Source organism: Arachis hypogaea, chromosome 14, assembly GCF_003086295.3.
Source record: "Arachis hypogaea cultivar Tifrunner chromosome 14, arahy.Tifrunner.gnm2.J5K5, whole genome shotgun sequence".
Lineage (NCBI taxonomy): Eukaryota > Viridiplantae > Streptophyta > Magnoliopsida > Fabales > Fabaceae > Arachis > Arachis hypogaea.
In genome coordinates this window covers 2,906,467-2,933,604 of record NC_092049.1, presented here as the reverse complement: position 1 = coordinate 2,933,604, position 27,138 = coordinate 2,906,467, and the positions used below count along the sequence as shown (strand labels likewise).

The following is a 27,138-nucleotide window of genomic DNA, read 5'->3' as shown; positions in this document are numbered from 1 at the left end:
CTGTAAATTAAACCATCTTTAATTAAATCTTGTTGCTTGACTATGTAAAATTTTTTTTATTTTAAATTAATGTATCGTTCATAATTTTAAACTTTTTTCAAATATAGATTAACAAAATTGTGAGTTGATAGTCATAAAAAAAAAATTGAGCTGATATGAATAATTATTAGTAACCTCAAAATTTTATACATATTGTACTCAGAACTACTAGTAATAACATAATATGCTAATAAAATTGAAGTTAATGATACAGTATATATATTTATTATAAATTATCCAAAAATTGACCCTTATTAAATAAAAAATAATATAATTACTAAAATTAAGAGATAAAGTACATATATATACTATAATTTAAGAGGGGTATGTAATAAATTACAAAATTTTTTATGAATATACCAATAATATAAATATTCTTGTTCTGGTTCGAAGAATTATACACACCATTGTTAACAATATAATAAATTTAATTATTATTTTTATAACATTCTGCATCTTTGATCTGATTCACACTATTTCACCGTGTGAATTGAAATATGCTTTGTGCATAAGAGAATTGAATGTATGTAGAAGCAAGTATAAATAGTAAATACTAATTAAAAGAAAAACTTGAAAATTTTAATATTCTTGCTTATGATAATTTAATTTTTGATAACTAATCTGATTAGATTGATTGACTTTATTCTTAATTGAGATATCATAAAATTGTTAAGTAAAAAAATTTAACTACCTTAACTACTATATAATAAATTAATTTCAAATATTTTTAAAATTATCACATAAATTTAATTGAGACTGAAAATAAAATTCTACTTACAAATTTTCTTAAAATATTTCTCAAAATTTTGAAATGATAACTTTTTAAAAAATAATATTTTAAATAGTAATATAATTAATTAGTTAAAAAATTGGCTATTTGAAGATCTTAAAAGAAAAAAATGCCAAAAGTCCAATATATTAATTGTAAAACATAAAAAATTAGTTAACGTTAGATTAATTTATCTAATATTTTTCAAAAATGAAAACAGTAAACACAAAATATTATGAAAATGCATACATGATTATTGAAGGTTCATCATCTTATTTTTTTAATTATATATTCATATTCATATGCCTCTATTTCACATTATCGCATGGCATGACATACATGATAATGTGCATATAATAAATATGATAATTAGTGACCATAACTAATTTTTTTTTTGCTAACGTGACTGCAATTAATTTAATTCCACTATTATTATCGTTTCTTTCTTTGTATAAATTAATATATCAAGTAAATTTGAAGTTAATCTAAAACTTCAGTATTAATATTATTATACTGAAAGAAATAATAAATTTTAATTATAGAGAAGCATATGAAGTAAAATATGAAAATTTAAATGCAAAAAAGAAACATGAAAATAAAGCATTATTCTACTATAATTTATTTAAAAAAAAAAAACATTTATCATTTAACTTCCTTACTAACTGGTTAGTACGTATCATTTCTTTCTTTAAGTACCCCTCTATTTAATTTCAGCACATTTAAAAGATAGGCAAAAAAAGGAAAGAAAGAAAGGGATTTATAACCATATTCTTAAGAGCTCCTCTATATAAGTTTGAGAAATTCTCTTCACTTCTCGCACATCACCATCTCTCAGTCTTCTATACATCTTCTATTTTCATTAGGCTCTTCATCCTTATTTTATAAGGAAAAAAAATTATTAGGATTTTCAAAATGTACTCATTAGTATCGAAATGGTTTTTTTTAATCATCTTCTTAGACATATCAATAATTTGTGTTTTAGGATTTAGATTTCCTAGACTAGGAATAATTTCACAAAATACTAAAATGCAGTATCATGACAATAGTATTATTAACATATCTTATTACACTCAAAGATTAGACCATTTTAATTATAAACCCGAAAGTTCTATCACATTTAAACAAAGATATGTGATAGATTTTAAAAATTGGGGTGGTTCTAAATCGGGAGCACCGATTTTTGTATGGTTTAACGGCGAAACTTCTTTAGAAGACGGAATTGACGCGGCTGGAATTCTTAAAGACAACGCTCTTCGTTTCAAAGCTCTTCTTTTATACATTGAGGTAATAATTAATTATGATTTTTTAGAGAACATGCTTGGGTCTTCTGTAATCCACAGTGAAAATTTTTTTCTTTTTTATTTAATTTTCAAAATCATTTCGTAGATAACATGAAAAATGTAATTAAGAACGTCCTAAAAAGGGTACATTTATGGTAGGATTGATTTTTTCACTCAGCTTTATTACATCAAAACATAAAATCGCATGCCTTAATTATGTGGCCAATATAATCTAAGTAAATATATCTTAATAATTTCTATCTACGATTAAAATAATGTAAATGAAATAAATATATAATTTCTGTTTTCATATTTAATTTATTTATGTTAATACACATTTTATATTGTTATTATTTATATCATATACTAATCAATTAAGAGATTAACTGAATGTTATATTATTATTATTATCATTGACAGCATAGGTACTATGGAAAATCATTTCCATTTGGCTCAAGTGAAGAAGCTTTGAAAAATGCAAGTACTATGGGATATTTAAATTCAGCGCAAGCATTAGCAGATTATGCTGCTATTCTTTTAGACATTAGAAAAACTCTCAATGCTCATGACTCTCCTATCATTGTTTATGGAGGTTCTTACGGTGGATGTAAGTCATATTATATATTATTAATTTTACATAAAAAGTTTTAAGCATCATAAAATATGTAAACAGTATATATATAAAAGAAGACCATAAAAATATTTTTGAATTTTGTTATGTATACATTATACATATGATTAATATTTATTTATTTATTTATTTTGTTTATCTACTAGTGCTTGCAGCGTGGTTTCGGCTAAAATATCCTCATATTGCATATGGTGCTTTAGCTTCATCTGCCCCGATTCTCTATTTTGACGGTGTTGCCCCAAAACATGGATATTATTATATTGTATCCAAAGATTTTAGGGTAATACATTATATATATGTCATTATTTATAAATTTATATATTAGTTATTAAAATAATGTGTATTTTGATAAAAAAAAATTAATAGTAAATTCTAAAAGATAAATAATTTAATTTACTCTTTTGGTATGTAGGAAATAAGTAAGAGCTGTTATTATACTATTCAAAAGTCTTGGAACGAGATTGACGAAATAGCCAAGAGACCTCATGGCCTCTCAGTTCTAAGCAAAAGGTTTAAGATTTGCAAGTAAGTCAAATATATATATTTTTTGTTCCATATTATTATTATTATTATTATTATTATTAACCTATTATATACTACATTAATTCTAGAAAATTGAAAAATGTTGAAGTTCTGAAGAAGCATTTAAAGAATATATATTCCATCGGAGCTCAGTACAATCAACCATCAGTTGAGAGCATATGTCACGCCATTGATGAAGCAGCCAACAAAACGGATGAAATTGGTCAGATATTTCAAGCTTTTGCAATTTTTAATCACCAATCAAATTTTTCATGCTATGACATAGAAGGAAGTGATAATTTAATTGAACAATCTCAAGATGGCAATGCATGGGATTGGCAGGTAAAAAAAAAAATCCTACTCCTTTTTTCTTGGTTTATATATATAATATCTAATTAACTAATAGAAAATTAATTAATTTAATAAACAGACTTGTAGCGAGATCATTGTTCCAATTAGTATTGACGAAGATGCTTCAATGTTTCAACCAAGACCTTTTAATATGGAAAATTATCTCGATTCATGCGAGCAACAATATAGTGTAATTCCACTGCCTCATTGGATAATAACATATTATGGCGGTCAGGTATCTAAATAATAATTCTTTTAATTTTTTTATAAATTATTTTCACCAAATAATTAATTATTAATTATCGTTAATTTTTATTTTATATAACACAGGATATAAAATTAGTCTTCAAAAGATTTGCCAGTAATATAATTTTTTCCAATGGATTAAAATATCCATATAGCTCAGGCGGGTAAGACATTTTAATATAAATAACTGTTTGTTTATTAAATATATAAAAAAATAATAAATATGAAATTAATTATAATTAAATGATAAATATTTAATAATATTATGTACACTATGTATTGCAGGGTATTGGAGAGTTTGTCACCCAGTCTGATTGCTCTTACCACGGTCAATGGTATTAATATATCAATCATAATTTTTTTTTTTTTTACAATAAATAAACAATTTTAGTTATTTTTATTATTGTTACTGCAGGTACTCACTGCTTGGACATCCTTCCAGCACAACAAAATGATCCTAAGTGGTTGATCAATCAAAGACACGTTGAAATAAATATCATTGCAAGCTGGATTGCAGAATACCAAGCTGATAGATTAATTTGTTAATAATGGGTAATATATAGTTTTTTTTTTTTTTGGTGGTTTCTTTCTTTGTATATATTAAAAGGCAAAGCAAGTTCCGCATAATAGTAATAATCATTAAGTCATTATTAGTGTATAAATTAAAGAAAAAGGCAAAGCAAGTTCTGCATAATAGTAAAACAATCACCGCAAGGATAACCAAAACCATAAAACTAAAAATCAAGCAGAGTAATATAGCAAACAATTGAAACAAATCTAAGAAAATTCCACATATAAATTCAGGAAGCTTTCAGGAATAGAGTTAAAAAGAACATTTTTTTTATTTCAACAGGGCCTACAGCCCAAAGTTAAAATGAACAATATATATATATAAAACTACTAGTTAAGACACCATCGCCATGGAATGTGCCTCTAGGAGAGCAACAAAATTGGAGGAAAACAGAAAAAAAAATAAAAGAAATTTCTACCCTAGATTTTTTCCCCCCCATATATAACTTGTTATACAAGTTATAGCCTCTATTAATTTCAAACAAATATAGAGATGTGATTGAAGAAAGGAAAAAAAGAATTGCGATGCTAACTATAACATGCTCAATGTACAAAGTAAAAAGCTACACTCACTCTCGGGCTTTTTGAAACTGTTGATCAAGTGAATCTATTAAAGTTACCCAAGACCTCCAAAACTTTTGACACCACTCTTTGATTGAGGCTGGCATCACCAAGGGGGGAAATAGTTATAAAATATTCAAATTTAAAGAAAAAATAACTAATTAATTAATAGAAACAATTATTTGTATAACCACAATAAGCATTTTACTTTATCAAAATTACAATGCATATTACTTTTTGCATTGCAGTAAAAAATAGTAAACAAAATCAGTCATTGCAAAAACACCAAAGTAGTGTCATATTCAAAAGAAAGAAGCTGAACTACTAACTTTAGACCAAAAGCTTTAAAGTTGATTGTTCATACATAATTACCATACTTATAATCTGGGGAAAAAAATACCTAAAGTTCATCTTGGGCCCATGCATACTTCTCATAAGATCCCCAACCCCAAGCATGAAGCATAGCTTCTTTTACTTATTCTCTTCTCTTGATGTCAACTGGATCATCTACGATCTCTTTACTAGACTTGGTAGTTTTCCTCCTTGAGGCAATTTCCCCAAATTTACCACCATGGGAATTATTTAGCTCTTCCAACTGAAACAAGACCAATTGCTTACTTCCCGAAATAGCATATTATTAGAATTGAAAAACATTTCTCATGACAAAATATTATATTAACCGAATAAGAAACCTGTGCTGTATACAAACAGATTCAAAAAAAAGTGTAAATAATATCAAAAGATGAGGATTTAGATTTATATGAGATTGAATAGAGAACGAGAATTTAAACTATGGATTTCAATCAGTTTGATGCAGGACTGATGCGGACAACACCAAACATATATGGTCATTTTGTTAGTTGTGTTTGTTTCTTGTGATTGCAACATACAATGAATCGTTTTAGTGAACTAAAGACTAAAACAAATGTACAAAAAGTTAGGGGCTTTACATCTTCTTACCAGATTTTGTATATCAGTAATTTCTTTCCGTAACTCCTCAACTTCTACCTGCATTTCACAGAACAATTCTGCAAAATGAACTTATGCAAAAACGAAAAGGATTTCAGCTTCCCTTAAAAAGAAATTTGAATAGGAAATGAAAACAAAGTTCTACTTCAAAATCATCTACATGAATGAACCATCCTAGTTGTGCCTACCTCTAATTAGTAATTACAGCATTCTCAAGTCTCAACCTAGTAACAACTTGGTTGTTTAGCAGGAATTAAAAACAGTAGTTCCATATAATTCAGCTCCAACGTTTCCTTCAGAGTTAATCTACAGTCTAATTCCAACAAATTAACGACTATGCAACTAATTAAAGCCTCAATTGAGCAGATCCCTACAGAATCTTTGACTAATTACTAAGCTGAAAACCAATTCACAATTATAAATAATTCTGAGGGTTAGGGTTTACAGCGTACAAGGAAGAGGGAAGGAGCACCGACGGAGGGAGCGAGGATGGAGGGTTTGCGAGAGAGGGAGCGCCGAGGAGGGAGGCCTTGCCAGAGAGAGTGACGGTCGAGGGAAGGTCAGGGGAGGCGGAATGAGCGAGCACAGACGGAAGGTGGATGGAGGGAGTGCCGGCAGAGGCATTGCGAGGGAGGAGAGAGCGCGAGCGGCGGCGATGAGAGGAGTTAGTGTGTAAAGGTTTCTCCAAGATTTTGAGGGCATACTTGTGAGTCTCAATTTAGTCTTTCAGATTTCAATTGTCTCTATTTAGTCTCTGTTTATAAACGTGCCTCATATTAGTCTTCGAGACTATTTTTAGTATAAAAAATTAATAGAGGGCTGTTGTAGACTATCACATGTTACGCTAAAACTTGTAAAATGATGCAGTTTTAGTTTTGACATTTAAATAGCTAAAAAACGACATTGTATTACTTATTTTGTTAGGTAAAATTTTAATAAACACCATTTAAGATGTTATTTTTAGGTTATTTGAGTGCCAAAATCAAAACGACATCATTTTACAAAGTTTAGTGTGGCATCTGCCTGTCACGTTCCGTTAACATTTGTACATTAAAAATTGTTTCAAGGACTAACATGAGTTACGTTCACAAAGTTTGGAACTAAATAGAGGCAATTAAAACTTTAAGGATTAAATTGAGATTCGCGTATAAGTTCAGGAACCAAATTGAGTATTATCTCTTTTTTGTTTAAGTCAATTTTTTATAGGATGCTATTTTTAAAAGATATTTGTATTATAGTTATATTTTTTTTCTTAAGGCATCATTTTTAATAATGGTCCTTTTTATTTGACCACCACTAATGATTTAAAAAAAAAACATATTATAAAATAATCCCCTAAAAATAATCGTGTTATAATTTGATAATTTCTTTAACGGAAATTTTTATTGTCTAAAAATAATAATATCAGAGTCAACATATCCTTTCTTTATATATAAAGGTCGCGTTATCTTTTGTAAAATTAGATAGAAATAAATTGGATTCTGTTTTTACTTTAATTCCATCCTAATATATAATTATATAAGAGTATAAGACATCACAAATTTTACATCCAAGCTAAGGGTCATAACATCTTATTAAATTTTAGAAATTTTATAATTGAATATTTTATTTTATTATTATATTAGGTATACACCAAAATTTGTCACAAAAAATCAATTATTAGTATTAGTATACAAATACATAATACAAGATTCGGTGACTAATTTTTAGTAAATATATAGCATTTTTATTTATTTCATACCATCTATAAATCACAAGCCGCAGATAAGCATTCATAATAATGGTATGCATATACTAGCCTAATAATTTTGATTTTTCACCATCTATATTATTGTGGCGTTCTTGTTTTGTGCTTGAATTATTATTGTCTAACCCTATACACACACAATTTCCATTCACACACGTAGGAACTTTCGGATGACAAATAAATATAAAAGGTATACAATCATTACGACAATCTCTTTGAGGCACCACCTTTCTTGGTATTTTTCGGAGACCAAACCCTACAAAGAGATTAAAAAAAAAAAGATAATCATTACTAATATAGTTTGATTATCATAAACAATTTATAATATTTTAATGAACACATACATTGAGGAAGAAGAAAAAAAATAAATGTGCCTGGATTGGTTTTAAAAGGTTTTCATTAGAAATTAATATTATTTTTAATAGATGATGTTTTAAATAAATATTTTATTAAATTCCGTTATATATTTTTTTGAAAAAATTCACATTTTTAGTTTGACTAAAAGTGTCATTTTTTGTTCTAATTAAAAACATCATTGTTTAAAAGCCGTATGTAAATTTTCTAAAATTTATAGAAAAATATATTTTTAGAGGAAAAAAAAAAAGAAAAAAAAAGTACAAATATGTTATATCAACTAAAATTGAGTTAGTTTAAACATGTACTGCTAGAATAGACTCTTTTTTGTGGACTATATTTTAGCTTTTGATATTTAAGTAACATAATTAAAATTTATATTAAGGGAGACCATGGCAATTATAAACAAGATTAATTAGTTTTTGATAATACAATAATTTAGATATCAAAAGAAAATATGAGATGAAAAAGAAAATACCATTGGTGACTACTAAAGCGAGAAGGATCATTACAAATGCTATCTTTGTTGCAATCTTCACCATGACTTCTAATTTTTTGGATTTAAAAATACGGTCTAAGTTAAAGTCACAAGCAAAATATTTTCTTTTGATCTTCACCATCAAGGCCTTGTCATGCATATTTATTGAATTGGATTAATGTCGAAAGTTAATAATAACTTATAATATATTCATAAAATACTTAGTTTTGGATCTTTTTTAATTAATTCTTTCTATTCTTAGTTTGTGACAAACAAATTAAAGTTGACCATATTCTCTCATTATGTGTACATATAAATAAAGTGATAATTACTTGAAAATTGAAAAACTAGTTAATAATAATAATAATAATAATAATAATAATAATAATAATAATAATAACTACTTTAGATTTGATTTATTTGTAATATTCTTTAGGTAAAAAGAAATATAATTGGTAAAATATCTTTTGATAGACTAAAATCTTAATTAACCAAGAGAAAAGTCAATGGTGTAATGTTGACTAAAATAAAATCATAATTTTTTCAATTTGATTACTTTACTTACATAGTTTTTTTTTTAAAGGCACCAAGATGGCTAGGGGATTTGGTAAAAATATAATGCATGATCTCAAATTTGTTGGTAATTAATTATGATTTATTTATGCAGTTATAATTAATTGTTGGTTTAGATCAATTTTTTCTAAAAAAAAATGCAGTAGGTAAAATATCTCTTGATATATTAGAATTAAATGTTAATTAATTAAGAAAATAATCAATGACGTAATGTTGACGAGAATAAAATAATCAAACTTTATCAACCTACCTTATTTAAATATTATGTTTTTTTTAGAAAAGGGTCAAGAGGATTAGAGGGTTTGGTAATAATATAATTCAAGATCTCAAATTTGTTAGTAATAAATTGTGACTAATTTGTTCATCAGTTGTAATTAAGTACTAATTTGGATTATTTTTTTTTTAACAAAAAGTTGGTTAGTTTAACTAAAGGTATCTTATTTTGTTCTGATTAAAATAATCATTTTTTAAAAATCGTATGTACATTTTCTAAAATTTATATAGAAGTATCTTTTTAGAGGCAAAAAAAGAAAGTATAAACACATGTTATATTATATTTTAAGGGAGACGATCACAGTTGTAAACAAGATTAATTGATCTTTGGTAATACAATAATTTAGATATCGAAAGAAAAAAAAATATAAAAAAAAATACCATTGGTGGCTACTAAAGCAAGAAGAATCATCACAAATGTTATCTTTGTTGCAATCTTCATCATGTCTTCTAATTTTTGGATTTAAAAATACAGCCTAAATTGAAGTCACGAACAAAATATTTTCTCTTTTGATGACTTTCATTAAGGTCTTCTCACGTATATTTATAGAGTTGGATTAAGGTCGAAAGTTAATAATAATTTATAATATGTTCATAAAATACTAAATTCTGTATTTTTTTAATTTCTTCTATTCTTAGTTTGTGACAACCAAAGTTGACCATGTATGCATATAAATAAAGTGATAATTACTTGAAAATTAAAAAACTATTTAATAATAATAATAATAATGATGATAATGATGATGAAAAACATTAAGGAAGAAAGAGAAAAGAACGAGAAACATTAAGGAAGAAAGAGAGAAAATGAAAAAGCTCCGGGTTCATGAATCTTTGAAACTTGGTGCATCAAATAAAAATTTTACTCTAGTTAATAATCTCTTTCTCTCATCTTCTTCTTTATTCTCATATACCAATATCATCAAAATAAATTGAAGTACAATCTCTCTTTCTTCTCTTCAAGAATTCGACCATAGTATTTGATCTTTGTCAATTTCATTATACATGATGAATATGAATAATAATTTTACACTACAAAAAACCGGTAACATTTGTAACCGAAAAAAATTATTATAAAATATCTAAATTTTGAAACAAAAAGAATTTATAACAAAAAAAATTGTTATAGAACTGTTGTAGTATGTTTCGTTATAAAAAATTTTGTAACAAAAAATAAAACTGTTATAATATAAAGTAATATTTTATAACAATTTTTTTAATACAAATACTAAAATTTGTTACAAAAGTGGTAATAATTTTTTATCTTTACAATGTTTTTCGTAATAATATAAATTTTTCTATCATAAAATTTGTTACAAAATATAACTTGATTTTGTAATATTTTTTTTAAATATAAATTATACACATAATTTATCAAATTATTATTTTTTAATTAATTAATATATTAACTATAATTTATTGAGTAAGTCAATATTTATATAATACATAATAACATAGATAATTGAAACATGCTTCATTTAACTAAGATTGTTTTAAAACAAAAAACATTAGTGTTTACATTGATTAATTCTACAAGTTCAACCAAAAGTTAAAAGTCTAACATAGATTAGTGTCTCTATAAATAAAAATATTCTTAAGTCCTTAAACTAGCATGTTGTCACCATTTTAGCACTCCTATAAATGTGAAAAACCAAAACAAAAATTAGAAATAAGATATAACACTAATTACAATTTTTCTCATTCACTTTTATTCGAAATTTTTAGAAAAATTTTGGCAGAACTTCCCCTAAAATTTGAATATTTTCACTGTCTACGATTCTATCAAAATAACCAATTCATCACTTATTTCTCAGTCAATACACAACCAAATTTATCAAACTAAATAATAGGACATTTGTCATTTCTCAACCATGACACAATTAAAATTTAATAACTAGATCCATATACAATTAAACCTAGACTAATAATATATCAATCATCTACGAATATGTATTAAAACTATAAGTAATTTTACATGTACCTTTAATTGTCTAACCACTTTCATTGTCAAAGCACGCTATCAAAGAACATCACATAAAAAAAAGTCGGAGGAAAAACCATTTCCAATTTACAAAGTGTTGTCGTAATCTAAATTTTAAGTTTGTTTAGAACATCCATCTTCAATTCCTTGAAACAAAGCTTTCCAAAAAAAAAAAAATACCTAGTTGTATTAACAGTTCACAAACTTCTTTGGGTATAAGCTTACAAATTGCAAGTGGTAGCAATCGTTCTAATAGGATATGGCAATCATGGCTCTTCAAGCCATAAATTTTGCAATCTTCAACATACACACCAACCAATATTTGATAAATATGAATAAGGAATCTTGAGTTCTTTCAAGAATTGACAAAGTTGTTTTATTTTTCTTACTCTCCTTTTTAGTCTTTGACAATGTATATTTGGCTATCGACATCACAAAGTTGTTGTCCACTCTATGAGGATGAAGGTCTTTCTTGACACCCATAAGTTGAAGATCAAGTTGTGCATTAAGATTTTTTTTTGTTTTTCCATCTAAATTTAATAGCGTGCCCAGAATATTATCGAAGACGTTCTTCTCTATATGCATTTTATCTAAATTTTGACGCAACAATAATGTCTTTCAATAAGGCAACTCAAAGAAAATGTTTTTCTTGTTCCAATTTTTAGTTATACGTTGTCATGCTCAAACTTCTTTCTCTTCTTAGTATGGTTTCCAAACTCTGTTTGTTTAAAAGTCTTGTATTCTTCTAAGACACTTAGGTGCTTCACCAAGTTCCTTGATATTGTCAAAATAACTCTTGTTTTTTTGCCATGGATGATCATGTGGCAAATATCGGCGATGACCCATGTAGCAATGCTTGTGTCCATGTTTTAGCCTTTTAGAACTAGTTTCTCTGTGGAAATATACACATGCTAGTGCACCTTTGGTGCTCCAACCAGATAACATGGCATAAGCTGAATAATAGTTTATTATCCATAAAACTGCAGCAAACAACTGAAAATTCCGTTTTTGAACCATATCAAATGTTTCAACACAATCTTCCCACAATTCTTTCAACTCTTCAATTAACGATTGTAAGTATACATCAATAGAATTGTCGGCGGATTTAGGGCCTGTAATAAGTAAGGATAACATTCAATTTGAATGTTTCAAAACCATCCATGGAGGATAGTTATATGAAATAAGAACAACTGGCCAAATACTATATGAAATGTTCATATTGCCAAATGGATTGAAATTTGAATCCATCACTAGCAACTCCAAGCCTGATATTTCTATCATCACATGCAAATTGTAACACCCTACCACACAAAGCTTTACGCTTAAGTCGTAAAACAAAGGTGATGTGGTATTACGACCTCTAAAATAAAATAAGTACATATAATAGCAGAAGAGTTATAATATGCTAGGAGCCTTGAAGGATAGGGAAAATAAAAATCGCGAGATAAAAGCGCAACGCTCAAGGAACGAGTTAACTTGCATGCTAAGAAAACTGTAACTGTCAAACATAAGATAACAGAAGTAGGAATAGAGTGCCAAAGATACAAAATATCAAGCTCCTAACTCAGCCTGCGAAGTCAAGACTGGCCGGAGAATATTTACACATATATATACATACATATCCAAAACCCAAAAGTACATATACACAATCCTGCCTCTCCATAAACCTCTAAGAGGATTAAAAAGAATAAGTCATGCGGAGAGAAAACTAAGTACATATATATACATCATAGCATAACAAAATATCCCAGTAACCACTCCGCTTCAAGAGTCCAGACGCCTAACGAGATGCCTCTCGACCTGCATCTGAAAATTAACAACATAGTATGGAATGAGAACCGGAGGTTCTCAGTATGGTAAAGGTGCCACACACATAATATATAAGGTCCTGGGAATGCCAGAGGCAATCCTAGAACGCCGACACTCAGATTGTAGAGCTTAAAGTATTAAACAGAAGCCATAAAAGGTGGTTTCCTAGAAATATTTAATCCTAACTTAACTTAACCTTAAATCTAAGTCCTATACTGCCATTCCTCCATACCTCCAATTCCATCATGCATTTTCACAGACAAATAAACAGATAAAGGCAAACACAAGAAAGTTACAACTACTGCAGGTAACAAATACACATTTAGCATGGCAAATACAGATAGGCACACCCAATTAGAGCACAAGCAAGTAATTCAAGTAATATGCATATGATGCATGCCTGTCCTATGGCTGATGAGGCTCATCTGTCGGTTATCCAGCCAACCCGACAAGTCTGAATTGTCCTTAGACTGTCCCCCGACGTGCATCCCCAAGAGTCTATGCATAGATTTTTCTCAAATAATCAATATTGCTCAATGGGGGTAACATTCCCGGGAATTTATATAGTGCCCGGTCACACTTACGTCGTAGGGTCAACAGAGTATCGAGTTTTCAACCTGGTACACGTGGTGGCAAGCCACGGCACTTAATCCAGGGAATCTCGTATCTCAGATTATTCAAATTCATAAGCCATATAAATAATTCAATTATAATTCATCAACATCCACATCATTCCCAATTGCATCTCATTCATCATCATACATTAAACATATTCAATCCTTATCCTTCATTATATCACCTCCCATTCCATCCATCAATAGTTTCAATTCAAAACATAATTCATTCTTTTCTAAGAATCAAACTTCAAACTTAAAACATACTCACTATCTTAATAACTCAAAATCAAACCATATAACCTTTAAATCTAAATCTCTTTTAAATAATCATCTAAATAAAATCTCTAAATTTTTATAAAATTTCGGCAGCATCTCCTCTAAAACTCGGACTTTGCCACCCTTTTCGGGTCCAAACCTGCTTTCTTTTCAATTCAACATACCCTTCCTCATCATCATAACAATCATCACAATAAATCTACTTCAAATCAACAATTAAACTCATACAATATTCAAATCCAACAACCAAAATTCAACTAAGGATCATAGTTCACAAATCCTAGGCTTTTAACACAAAATACCTCATTATCACAACAACCTCCACAATAGTTATACCTCAAATCAATAATTCACCAAATCATTAGTTAATCAACAATAACATTCAACCATAATTCTCTCCAAATTAACATAACAACATTCACCATCCAAAATTAAAAACTAATTATCCAATAAACTTCAACCAAATATATTCATCGATAAATTACTAAACATTAAACATACACCTGCATTCCAACTTATCCAATGGTCATCTAGCCTAAGTTTTCACAGAATATTATATATTAAATGCAAGAAACCTAAACCATACCTTAGCCGATTTCCACGTAACGACCAAAGCTATTTATTCAAAACCAAAACAGCCCCTCAAAACTCAACTAATCCGCTTCCTCCAAGTTCCAGTATTCACAATTTCAAGCTCCAATTATTTATTTTCAACCTAATACACATTCATAATACATATATACCCAATTTAATACTCAAAGCTCAAATTTAATGAAATTAAAATAGAATTATCATATCCTCACCTTACCCAAGCTTCACATAAGCAAGAGTGAACGTTTCTCTCAAGCTAATTGGATCCTAAAACATCAGAAATCAAAGAAATTCAATATTCCCACTTAAAATTCGAAAATTGGGGGAAGATGAAGCTGAGAGTGAAATAGCAAGTTACCTATGAAATTGTTCCGGTAGAAATGTAGAGCTCGACGCGGTGAACGCGTGGCCGCAAACGGTGCGGCGATCGGAGCTCGAACGGAGGAGTTACGGGAAATTGAATTTCACGTAAACAAATTTCTCTTCTTCTCCTCCCTGGGAGGCTTGCTGCGTCGCTGAGGGAAATGAAGAGAAAATGAGCCCGTGGCTCTTTTTAATGGGCTGGTCCGGTTGAACCGACAGCCCGGTTCGGGTCCGGTTCAACCGGTTCGGTCCTTTCGGTCCATTCTTGGACCGTTTTCTTCAAAATTAGTGTCAAAATTCTCGTTTCGATGAGCTCTACCCTATTTTGATATAATATTCGCATTTCTAATCCTCCTTATTAAAAAATAATTTATTAACTAATTATCTACTAATTTAACCGGGGTTTACACAAATCCTTCGTGTTCGTCATCAAATTTCTTCCATGCTATAGAATCTGCTGGGTGTTTTAGAACTCTTTCATTAAACTGCTTCTCTTTATGCGATCTTATTGCTAGTGTTGTTTCTTCACACATGAAGATCCTTTGGAGCCTAGGTTTCAACAAAAAGTATCTTAGTATCTTCTGGGGCACCTTCTTATGAGAGTCATCATTTTCATTCCCCTTTTCTTTCACCCATCCAGATTTCTTGTACTTTAGACATTCATTAAGATCAGCATATGCTTGTCTCCAAAACAAAATGCAATCATTCACACAAGCATCTATCTTCTCGTATTCTAATTCCAAATCTCGAATCACTTGTCGAACATCGTAAAATAACGTAGGACATGTATTTTTCTTTGGAAATATGCTTTTTAGAAAGAGCAACAAAGCACCAACTGAATTGTTGCTTCATCCATAGCAATATTTCATTTGAAAAAACTTAACAATGAAAGATCATCTCAAAATTCCACTGTCTAGATACATGCTTTGCTTAGCATCCTTCATTAGCCTCTGGAACTTTTTTGCCCCCTCGTGAGGTTCTTCTGCTCTATTATCATCTACGTTGACAGTAAAATCTCTCGACGTCTTTCCTAGTGTTTTTTCTCTAAAGATGTTATACAACATCTCATAAGTGACAGAATCATCCTCCCTTTCACAATCAATCTCATTTAAATCAAACACATCTATAGTTGATGTATCTTGAAGACTTTCACCATGATGTACCCATGTTTTGTATGAAATCACTATCCGCCAATGATGCACATGATGATAACTTCATTTCTAAGTTTGAGAGAAGAAATTATTGCATTTGGAAGAAGAACAACGTATTTGATTTTTCACACCAGGTTGAGAGAAGACAATATCTAGAAATAGTTCATCGAGGCACTTCCTAAACTCAAGGTACACTATCAAAATTAATCCAATATTTTTGGTAGTTGACCATTGGACTAATTTTTATAGGAGATAAGAACGGATGAGAGAAGGATGTAAAGAAAGATTGGAAAAAAGAGCAGGGAGACAACCTAGCATCACAACGACTACCACTTTTAAAACGATCTATCTAAACTAAATTTCGAGGCGTCTATAATTCCCCATACAAACTATTCTAATTCAATACATTGTAAAAAAATAAAAAATTAATAATAAAATTGAATTAATATTTCTGTGTTAATAAGGATAATGTAGTTACCACAAGACAATAAGACACTCAATTCACAAACACAAAAATATAAGAAAAAAAAGAATCAAAATAATAGAACAAAGAAGCAAAAAAACAAAAAACAAAATCAACTTCCCAAATAACCAAAAATAAGATTATCAAACAGATTACACAATAATATTTTCATAGACAACAAGAATATCAGCAGAATCAAAAATTAGATTATCAAAGAACAATATATGCAACAATATTCAAATAACATACATTTACTTTCAGCAGAGCAGAAATCAGCAACCAAGCGATGCTCAGCAACTAGGGAATGACAACGCCTTGCACCACTCGTGGAGGAAGAACAGCTGAGATGAACCAAACCAGCAGAGGCAGAGGACGATGCAAGACGAGTAGAGGAGTAGAAACAGTGACCACGAATTGCAACGATGCAGAAACTAGCGACAATGCAGAGGAGACGAAGACTACTACGACCACAATGCACAGGAGCCGACGACCACGCACAGGAGACGACGATGCACACTAGACCACGATGACGCACACAACACGATGACGACGCACATGAGACGATGACGGTGCAGAAGATGACGGCGGAGGAGATGGAGACGAGGCATTCAAAGGAAGCTATGCGGGTACTTCTTCTTCCAGCAGGAGCTCCATTGTTCAATGGAGTGGAGGCATAGAGATGGTCGAGAGAGGAGTGACGGTGAGGAAGTTAGGATTTTTATTGTTTTACTTTGCCTTTTACATTTAACTATTGTTATTTATGTTTAACAATGCAGTTAAATTCTTTTAAGTTTCACAAATTAATTTTTAGTTAACATTTAAAACTTGACTATTAATAAAAATTATATATTAATTTTTTAAGAGAATATAAAATAATATCTACAACTTTTAAAAATTAATTATGTAATCTTTAATTTTTTTACTAAAAAAATTAATAAATACAAACAATATTTAAAAAATTTATATTTTTGAAACAAAATAAAATTATCCTAAAAAAATTATATAAACAATTTTTTTTACCCTTAAAGATTTCAAAATTTTGAAAAAAAAAATTAGTTACAAAAAATACTTGCATTTTGTGACAAACAAATAATTTGTTACAAATAATATTTAATTTTGTGTTAAATTAATTTTTCATTACAAAGTATTTTGAATGTTTGCAACTACTTTATCTTTTGTTATAAAATATTATAAAATTTTGTAACAAAATACTGGTTTATTACAAAAACTAACATAATTTGTAATAAAAATATCAGGTTATTACAAAATATTAACATGGTTTGTAACAACTCGTATTGTTATTACAAAACATTATTATTCTGTAACAATCACCAATTATTGTTACAAAAAAAAATCTTTTTGTAATAATTTTGAATTTGACACAAAATTTTTGTTACAAATGCTCTATTTTCTTGTAGTGATTAGGTCGAAAAGAATAGACCTAAATCAACACCTAATCCTATCCGCAACTCAACCTACTCCGATCTTAATCTAATCTATTGCGGGTCGGATTGAATATTTGTGCCACTAATATCATGCCATATGACACTTACTGTAACACATCATCATCTAATTAATGGAAGAATTGATTTCATTTTTATATATTTATAGTTTTAATATGACTTACAAAATCTTTTTATGACTAATTTAAAAAATGACGTAATTTTTAAAAATGGATTTGAGTATTACCTGGATCTAGGAGAGAGCAATTACATTGTAATAAGTATCATAAAGAATTACTAGTAAATAGAAATATAATACTTAGCACAAAAAGAACAACCATTTTCGATGAGAGTTTTGTAGACTAATTATTCAATATATATTTGTGGTGATTAAGATGGTTCCTACCTTATCAAATAAATAAACAACTTTTTTATGACAACTTTCATCCAAATCCAACGAGGACTTATGAATCATATATGTAACTTTTACTAAGTGGGGCATGATGAATGAGTAAGATAATTGTGCAGCTTAAACCAAATAAATAACTAATGTAGACATTGATCAAAGTAATATAAGTATCTTAATTATTTAACGAAAAAATCATCTTCATCTCACAAGCTCAAAAAGAATTTTGCTCAAAGTCCTTTAACTAAATCAATTTATTCTTAATGATAAGGGTATACAAATTCTTGTTACTTTCACTTTCTTTAATTTTTTTGTATTATGTTATTTTTTTTTAAAGATGTTTATACTATAGGAAAAATTTTAAATGTATCGAAAATACCGGTATTCCAATTATTTTAACCGTTGATTTTAATTAATATATATTATATATATTTTTTATAATTCAGATCAACGATAAAAACAACTAGAACACTAATGTTTTTATTACACTTAAAATTTTTTCTATACTATATTTTTTTTTCAATGGTCCATTTTCATTTGACCACTACCAGTATATATTTTTTTTTTAAATAAACATACTATCAAATAATCCCCACAAAAATAATTATCGTTACAATTTGATGATTTCTTTAACGAAAATTCTTATTGTCTAAAAATAATAATGTCAGGGGATCGGAGTATCCTTTTTTATATGTAAAAGTCGTGTTGTCTTCCGTAAAATTAGATAAAAACTAGATTCAATTTTTACTCTAATTCCATCCTAATATATAATTATATAAGACATCACACATTTTACATCCAAAAATAATAACATTATTAAATTTAGAAATTTTATTATTGAATTTGTTATTTTATTATTATACTAGCTATATACTAAAATCTGTCATATAAAGGCCACAAGCCGCACATACGCATTCATAACGGTACCCATATACTAACCTAATAGTTTTTATTTTTAATCGTGGCGTTCTTGTTTTGTGGTTGAATTATTATTGTCTAACCCTGTACACACACAAAATCCATTCACACACGTAGGAATTTTCGGATGACAAAGAAATATAAAATTTACACAATCACCAGGACAATCTCTTTCAGGCACCACCTTTCTTGATATTTTTGGGAGACCAAACCCTACGGAGAGATTAAAAAAAAGAATCATTATTTCTAATATAATTTGATTATCATAAACAATTTACAATATTTTAACGAACACATACAGAGAGGAAGAAGAAAAAATTAACAATAATACGCGTAACATTAATACGTGTGCATATAAATAAAGTGATAATTATTGAAAATTGAAAAACTATTTGATAATAATAATAATAATAATAATAATAATAATAATAACTACTGAAGATTTGATTTATTTGTAACATTCTTTAGGTAAAAAGAAATATAATAGGTAAAATATCTTTTGATAGACTAAAACCTTAATTAATTAAGAAAAAGTCAATAACGTAATATTCACTAGAATAAAATCATAAAAAGTTTCAATTTGATTACTTTACTTAAATAGTTTTTTTTTTTTTGGAAGGGCCCAAAATGGCTAGGGAATTTGGTAACAATATAATGCAGGATCTCAAATTTGTTGGTAATCAATTATGATTTATTTATGCAGTTATAATTAATTGTTAGTTTAGATCAATTTTTTCTAAAAAAATGTAGTGGGTAAAATATCTTTTGATATACTAGAATTAAATGTTAATTAATCAAGAGAATAGTAGTCAATGACGTAATGTTGATGAGAATAAAATAATCAAACTTTTCAATCTACCTACCTTACTTACATATTATGTTTTTTTAAGAAAAGCGTAAAGAGGATTAGAGGGTTTGGTAATAATATAATACAGGATCTCAAATTTGTTAATAATAAATTGTGACTAATTTGTTCATCAATTGTAATTTAGAAAAGTCTAGGGATCAGCAACTTTGTTAAATTCTGGCCAGCATGTAACCAGCAAAGAAAAGTAAGCAATTGGATGAAATCTCACACAAATCTCACACCATTAAAATCATCATTGATGGCTATTTGATGGCTACAAATCACAAAAGTTGTTGCCCCCTAGCATTCCTCCTAATTAAAATCATCATTTTTTAAAAGTCATATGTAAATTTTCTAAAATTTATATAAAGTTATTTTTCTAGACGAAAAAAAAAAGTATAAACAAATGTTATATTATATCAACCAAAATTTATTAGTAAGTTTATTGTGGATTCCATTTTGACTTTTGATATTGAAGTAACGTAATTAAAAATTATGCTAAGGGAGGTTGTAAACAAGATTAATTGGTCTTTGGTAATACAATAATTTAGATATTGAAAGAAAAAAAATACAAGATAAAAAGAAAAATACTTACCATTGGTGACTACTAAAGCAAGAAGAATCATCACAAATGTTATCTTTGTTGCAATTTTCATCATGTCTTCTAATTTTTGGATTTAAAAGTACAGGCTAGGTTGAAGTCACAAATAAAATATTTTCTCTTTTAATGGTTTCTATTGAGGACTTCTCACGCATATTTATAAAGTTGGATCAAGGTCGAAAGTTAATAATAACTTATAATATGTTCATAAAATACTAAATTTTGGATTTTTTTTAATTCTTTCTATTCTTAGTTTCTGACAACCAAAGTTGACCATGGATGCATATAAATAAAGTGATAATTACTTGAAAGTTGAAAAACTATTTAATAATAATAATAATATAATAATAATAATAATAATAATGAGAAACATTAAAGAAGAAAGAGAAAAAATGAAACATTAAGGAAGAAAGAGAAAAAATGAAAAAGCTCCGTATTCATTAATCTTTGAAGCTTGATGCATCAAATTTCAAAGCTCAAATAAAAATTTTACTCTAGTTAATCTCTTTCTCTCATCTTCCTCTTTATTCTCATACCAACATCATCAAAATAAATTGAACTACAATCTCTCTTTCTTCTCTTCAAGAATTCGACCATAGTATTTGATTTTTGTCAATTTCATTATACATGAATAATACTTTTACATTACAAACAAAAAAAAAGTATTTGTAACTAAAAAAATTGTTATAAAAAATTTGAATTTTAAAATAAAAGAAATTTATAACAAAAAAATTTATTATAAAATTGTTATAGTACGTCCCGTTACAAAAAATTAAACTGTTATAATATAAAGTAATTTTTGTAACAAATATTTTTAATAAAAAACTGAAATTTGTTACAAAAGTGGTAACAAATTTTTACTTTTATAATGTTTTTCATAACAATATAAATTTTTCTATCATAAAATTTTGTTACAAAATATAACTTGATTTTATAATAATTTTTTTAAATACAAGTTACACACATAATTTACTAAATTATTATTTTTTTAATTAATTGATATATTAACTAATTTACTGAGCAAGTCAATATTTGCATAATACATAATAACATAGATAATTGAAACATGCTTCATTTAACTAAAATTGTTTTAAAACAAAATAACATTAGCGTCTATATTGATTGTAAACTCCGCTAAAAACGGTAAATAACTAGTCAATAAATCGAATATTAATTAGAAAAATTAAGGATGCAAAACCAATATTAAAATAAGATAGAGCTCTTCAAAACAAGAAGTTTGATACCAATTTCAAAAAATTTGGTCCGAAATTGGACTGAATTGGCCGAACCGATTGAACTGGGCCCAAACCGGACCCGTAGGCCCAACCGGACCCATCATTTAAATGAGCTAAAGCTCATTTTCTCCCTCATTTGGCATGCAGAACGCTGGAGGCTCAGCAAGCAAGGGAGGAGCGTTTGAAGCTTCCAAACCCTTAGTGAAATTTTATTTCTCGATAACTTTTGATCCGGAGCTCCCATTGACGATCTGTTTGCAGCCACGCGACCGCAGCGTCGAGCTCTACAAAGCCCGGTACATTGTAAGGTAAGAAATCCACATTTCCTTCTTCGATTTTCTCTGTTTTAGTTTCGAAAATTTATGAGCACCTATGTTGAAAATTGTTTAATTTGGTGTTCTAGGTTCGATTTAGCTTGCGAAACTTATTGGGCTTGAGTTACTACGCATATGGGTGTGGTAAGGATCACCTAAACCCTAGCTAATTTTTATTTCTTGATGAAAAATCTGAATATATATATAAATTAGGGGTGAATTGAGTCATATATATGCATTGAAATTGAAAAGTGAGTATTTGGAGGTTTATTGGTGATCAAGGCTTAGTTTGTGGCTGGTTTATTTGAGCTTGGAGGGGCTGGGTTCTAGCTTGTGAGGCTGCCTTGGATAGAATAAAGTGGTCGGTTAAGATATGGTTTAGGTTTCGCACGTTTAACATATAAGGTTTTATGAAAACTTAGGCTAGCGCACTATAGGATAAGTTGAAATAGCTAAATGTGTTAAGTGATTAGTGTTTGTGATGATTGATTGATAAATTGATGTAGTGCTTGTGTTGAATAATTGATAGTGGGGGTTAAGTGTATGTGTATATATATATATGCTAATGTGATAGTGATGAAGGAAGGGCTTGTGGTCATGACAAAGTAATGGTATGGATGAGATTGTGGATGGTGTTTAATTTAATGGTGCTTATTTGGAATTGTTGGTTTTGCTATAATGAATAATGTTGTGTTAATGTTTAAGGAATTTTAAGAAGATGATAAATAATGGAATTGGATTAAGATGCTAGTCGTGATTAAAATGTGTAAAGTTAGGGAAATGTGATATGCTTGATTTAAGATTGCAAGAATGGTTGTGTGATGGTGAAGAGTGAATTGTATTGATGGTTATGGTATATTGGGTTGAATAAGAATGAGCTTTGAAAGGAAAAATATGGTTTTTGGAAGAAAATGAGGTTTAGTGTAATTTGGTAAAAATGGTTTTTGATGAACTTTGGAAGTCCATAATTTGCTCCTCAAATTTTGGATATAAATGAGGTTGGTTTTAAATTAAAGAATATTTGATAAACTTGAGATTGATATAAGGTTTACGAAAATCCGAATTTCGTAGAGGAAGTTATGGATAATGGAAGTTGGTATGAAAACTGTTATGCAGATAGCTGATTTTGGTTCTGCAGCTTTCAGGCAATCTGTTATTGTTCTTTGAAGAACGTACATCCACGCGTACTCGTGGCCCACGCGTACGCGTGGCGTGACATTCAAACTACGCATGCGCGAGTAGCCATGCGTGCGCGTGATGAGCTAATCTACATGACCACGCGTACGCGTGACATGCTGTTCTCGTCCACGGGTATGCATGAAAGAAAATTGCGCGCGCGTGCTATTTTTCACTTCCACGCGTACGCGTGACCAACGCGTACGCGTCGCCCCTGTTTGCTGCAAAACTAGATTTTGGCATTTTAAATCAAACTCTCACTTCTAAACCTCCACTTTTCTTCCTTTTAGACTGAAAGTATAGTGCTAAGTCCAGTAGCTAGTTGAAGCCATGAAATTAAGGTAACTTGAGGGTGAAGTAAGGGTTAAAATGATGGATTATGAATAAGAAGGATGGAAATGATGAACATTTGTGATAGTGATATGTTGATGGATGATTGAACTCATCTGAAATAAACGAATGTATGCTTGAGATGCCTGGGCAGTAGCAAGGATGGTGGTTCGTCCCGCTTGCTCCAAGTCAATGTTTGAGAATTGATAATGATTATGCTTGACTTGGATTGAATAAATGTATGTTGTGATTCCTGGGTAGTAGCAATAGTAGTGGGTCTCCCACTTGCTCCAGGTTGAGCTTTTAAACACCCGCCTGGGTAGTAGCCGCAGTAGTGGTTACTCCACTGGCTCTGGGTTAAGCGGGTAGTAGCAAGGGGGTTGTAGCTCAAACCCACTTGTTCTGCATGGGTGTTTTAGTCCATGGTTAGCTACCAGGACGTGTCGGGTTGGCTATATAACCGACAGATGATATCATCAGCCATAGGATAGACATGCATCATGTGCATTTGTTTGCTTTGACTGCTATGCATTATTTGAGACTGCCTAAGTGAATATTTATCCTGCTACCAGCTGTTCTTGCTATTTGCTCTATCTGCTTCTTACTTCTGAGTGAACTTGTTTGTTTGCTTGTCTCTGCATGATTTATGAATGGCAGAGGAATGGAGGAAGGGTGAAAAAGGGTTGGTGGTTATGTTAGATTTGAATTTGAGTAAGTATAGGAATAGCTTAGATTACCTATCCCTAATTATGGCTTTTATTTAGAAACTAAGTTTTGTAATTTTATGACGAAGTTCTAGGATTTCCTCTGGCATTCCCAGGACCTTATCTATTATACGCGTGGCACCTTTACCATGCTGAGAACCTCCGGTTCTCACCCCATATTGTGTTGTTGTTTTCAGATGCAGGTCGAGAGGCTCCTCGCTAGGCGTCTGGATCCTGAAGCAGAGTAGTACTTGGGTTCATTTTGGGTTTTGTTTGTATATATGTAGATATGTATCTAGCTTGCTCTCCAAGAAAACTTGTTTATTTTGTTCCTCATAGAGGCTGAGGGAGAGCTAGGACCTTATTTTGTATTTTGAGTATTTTGGGATACCTGTATATGTATGTCTATATATTCTCCGGCCAGCCTTGGCTTCGCAGGCTGAGTCAGGAGCTAGTTATGATATATTCTTGGCCTTATTTTCTACGTCGCTTATCCTTATCCTTATCTCCTAGGTTTCTTAGCATGCATATAATCCTAATCCTCGAGCGTTGCGGTTTTCATTTTGCGATTTGTTCCACCTATTTTTCAAGGCTCCTAGTATACTGTCTCTTTTCATTGATATATATATATATATATATATATATATATCTTACTTTTAGAGGTCGTAATACCTTGCCACCTCAGCTTTATGACTTAAGCATAAGACTCTGTGTGGTATGATGTTACATTGATTAGTTCCACAAGTTCAACCAAAAGTTAAAAGTCTAACATAGATTAGTATTTCTATGAATCAAAATATTCTTGAGTCCTTAAGCTAGCAAGTTGTCACCATTTTAGCACTCCTGTAAATGTGAAAAACCAAAACAAAAAATAAAAACAAGATATAACACTAATTACAATTTTTTTCCATTCACTTTCATTAAAAAATTTTAGAAAAATTTTGGCAAAACCTCCCCTAAAACTTGAATATTTCCACCGTCTACGATTCTATCAAAAATAACAAATTCATCACTTATTTCTCAGTCAATACACAACCAAATTTATCAAACCAAATAATAGGACATTTGTCATTTCTCAACCATGACACAAGTAAAATTTAATAACTAGATCCATATACAATTAAACCTAGACTAATAATATATCAATTATCTACGAATATGTATTAAAACTATAAGCAATTTCACATGTACCTTTAATTGTCTAACCACTTTCATTGTCAAAGCACGCTATCAAAGAACATCACATAAAAAAAAGTCAGAGAAAAAACCATTTCCAATTTACAAAGTGTTGTCACAATCTGAATTTTAAGTTTGTCTAGAACATCCACCTTCAATTCCTTGGAACAAAGCTTTCCAAAGAAAATACTGTTGACTAAATCAAATCAAAATCAGATTCCTAATTCCTTTTATGAATCTTATGTAAATAGAATTAATTATAAATCTTTTCCTTTTTGGGTTTAGCTTAATTTTAGGGATTTTATGATTAGAAATCTTTCCTTTATTTTAGGCTAGTATTTTTTCCTTCTTTCCTATTTTCTAGTTATTTCTATTTCTGTAATTCCTCTATAAAGAGGCTGATTCCCTGTACATTTTATAATACAATACATTCAAACACTTCAATTTGGTATCAGAGCAGGATCTCTGCACTGTGCCTCTGATTTATAGCTATGGCTGACAGTTCCTCAGTCATTAATCCTGAACAGAAGGAGAACACCACTCCTACTCCATCAGATTTAAAATCTGAGCAACGGATACTAGTTAGTGGTGACTCCCATTCAGTTCAGATCACCACATTTTGACTCAATGGGTCAAACTACCTTAGGTGGTCTCAATCAGTTCAGATGTATATCCGTGGAAGAGGGAAAATTGGATATCTCACCGGTGAGCGAAGCCAGCCTAACATCACTGACTCACAATATCATGTGTAGGATACCGAAAATTCCATGGTGATGACATGGCTGGTGAACTCAATGGAGGAGGATATCAGTAGTAACTACATGTACTATACCACAGCCAAAGAATTGTGGGATAGTGTCAAGGAGATGTACTCTGATCTTGGGAATAAATCCCAGATTTATGAACTTACTCTAAAAGCTAGAGAAATTCAACAAGGGGGTGACAATGTCACCAAATATTTCCACACATTGAAGCGGGTGTGGCAGGATCTTGACCACTTTAATAACTACAAGTGGAATTCAGCCGCTGATGCCAAACACCACCAACAAACAGTGGAAGAAGGGAGGATATTCCAGTTTCTTGCAGGCCTCAACATGGAGCTAGATGAAGTTCGTGGCAGAATTATTGGAAGAGCAATCCTACCCTCAATTGGAGAAGTATTTGCTGAAGTTAGAAGAGAGGAAACTCGTAGAGCTGTGATGATGGGAAAAAGCAAGACTGAACAGACCTCTTTGGAGTCTAATGCACTTTTAGTGGCACCTGCTGCACTTAAAAGTTCATCAAATCAGAAGCACCCCTCCAATCTTTGGTGTGACCACTGCAATAAACCTCGTCACACTCATGGTATTTTTCAGGACTGGACTTCGGGGAAGATGAT

At 29.8% G+C, this 27,138-nt stretch overlaps 1 protein-coding gene and 4 long non-coding RNA genes across 5 annotated transcripts; 2 read left to right on the top strand and 3 right to left on the bottom strand.

Annotated features, from left to right (window-relative positions):
* Positions 1-1,639: 1,639 nt before the first annotated feature.
* On the top strand, positions 1,640-4,853 carry LOC112740972 (uncharacterized). The gene is made up of 9 exons (XM_025789735.3): positions 1,640-2,092; positions 2,509-2,695; positions 2,866-2,999; positions 3,132-3,244; positions 3,331-3,583; positions 3,672-3,827; positions 3,923-4,002; positions 4,124-4,173; positions 4,254-4,853. Exons 1-9 carry the CDS (start codon positions 1,721-1,723, stop codon positions 4,382-4,384), a joined length of 1,476 nt encoding a protein of 491 aa, XP_025645520.1. The 5' UTR covers positions 1,640-1,720; the 3' UTR covers positions 4,385-4,853.
* Positions 4,854-5,150: 297 nt separating this feature from the next.
* On the bottom strand, positions 5,151-6,699 carry LOC112740974 (uncharacterized). Its single transcript, XR_011870539.1, has 3 exons — positions 6,391-6,699; positions 5,930-6,009; positions 5,151-5,564 (listed from the first exon to the last, which is right to left on the bottom strand). It is a non-coding gene; the product is annotated as an uncharacterized lncRNA (long non-coding RNA).
* Positions 6,700-7,641: 942 nt separating this feature from the next.
* LOC112740976 (uncharacterized) lies at positions 7,642-9,874 on the bottom strand. The gene is made up of 2 exons (XR_003171337.2): positions 9,745-9,874; positions 7,642-7,941 (listed from the first exon to the last, which is right to left on the bottom strand). It is a non-coding gene; the product is annotated as an uncharacterized lncRNA (long non-coding RNA).
* A 2,912-nt stretch (positions 9,875-12,786) lies between these two features.
* Positions 12,787-15,163, bottom strand: LOC140178234 (uncharacterized). Its single transcript, XR_011870534.1, has 4 exons — positions 14,993-15,163; positions 14,847-14,901; positions 14,630-14,758; positions 12,787-13,147 (listed from the first exon to the last, which is right to left on the bottom strand). It is a non-coding gene; the product is annotated as an uncharacterized lncRNA (long non-coding RNA).
* Positions 15,164-22,193: 7,030 nt separating this feature from the next.
* LOC112740977 (uncharacterized) lies at positions 22,194-25,066 on the top strand. The gene is made up of 3 exons (XR_003171338.2): positions 22,194-22,368; positions 22,464-22,518; positions 24,782-25,066. It is a non-coding gene; the product is annotated as an uncharacterized lncRNA (long non-coding RNA).
* Positions 25,067-27,138: the final 2,072 nt, after the last annotated feature.

Bases quoted from the DNA above. Each gene is read 5' to 3' on its own strand.
- LOC112740972 (XM_025789735.3), top strand. From the start codon at position 1,721: ATGTACTCATTAGTATCGAAATGGTTTTTTTTAATCATCTTCTTAGAC. The intron at 3,828-3,922 runs GTATCTAAATAA...TATATAACACAG, and splicing joins TAACATATTATGGCGGTCAG to GATATAAAATTAGTCTTCAA. The intron at 4,174-4,253 runs GTATTAATATAT...TTGTTACTGCAG, and splicing joins TGCTCTTACCACGGTCAATG to GTACTCACTGCTTGGACATC.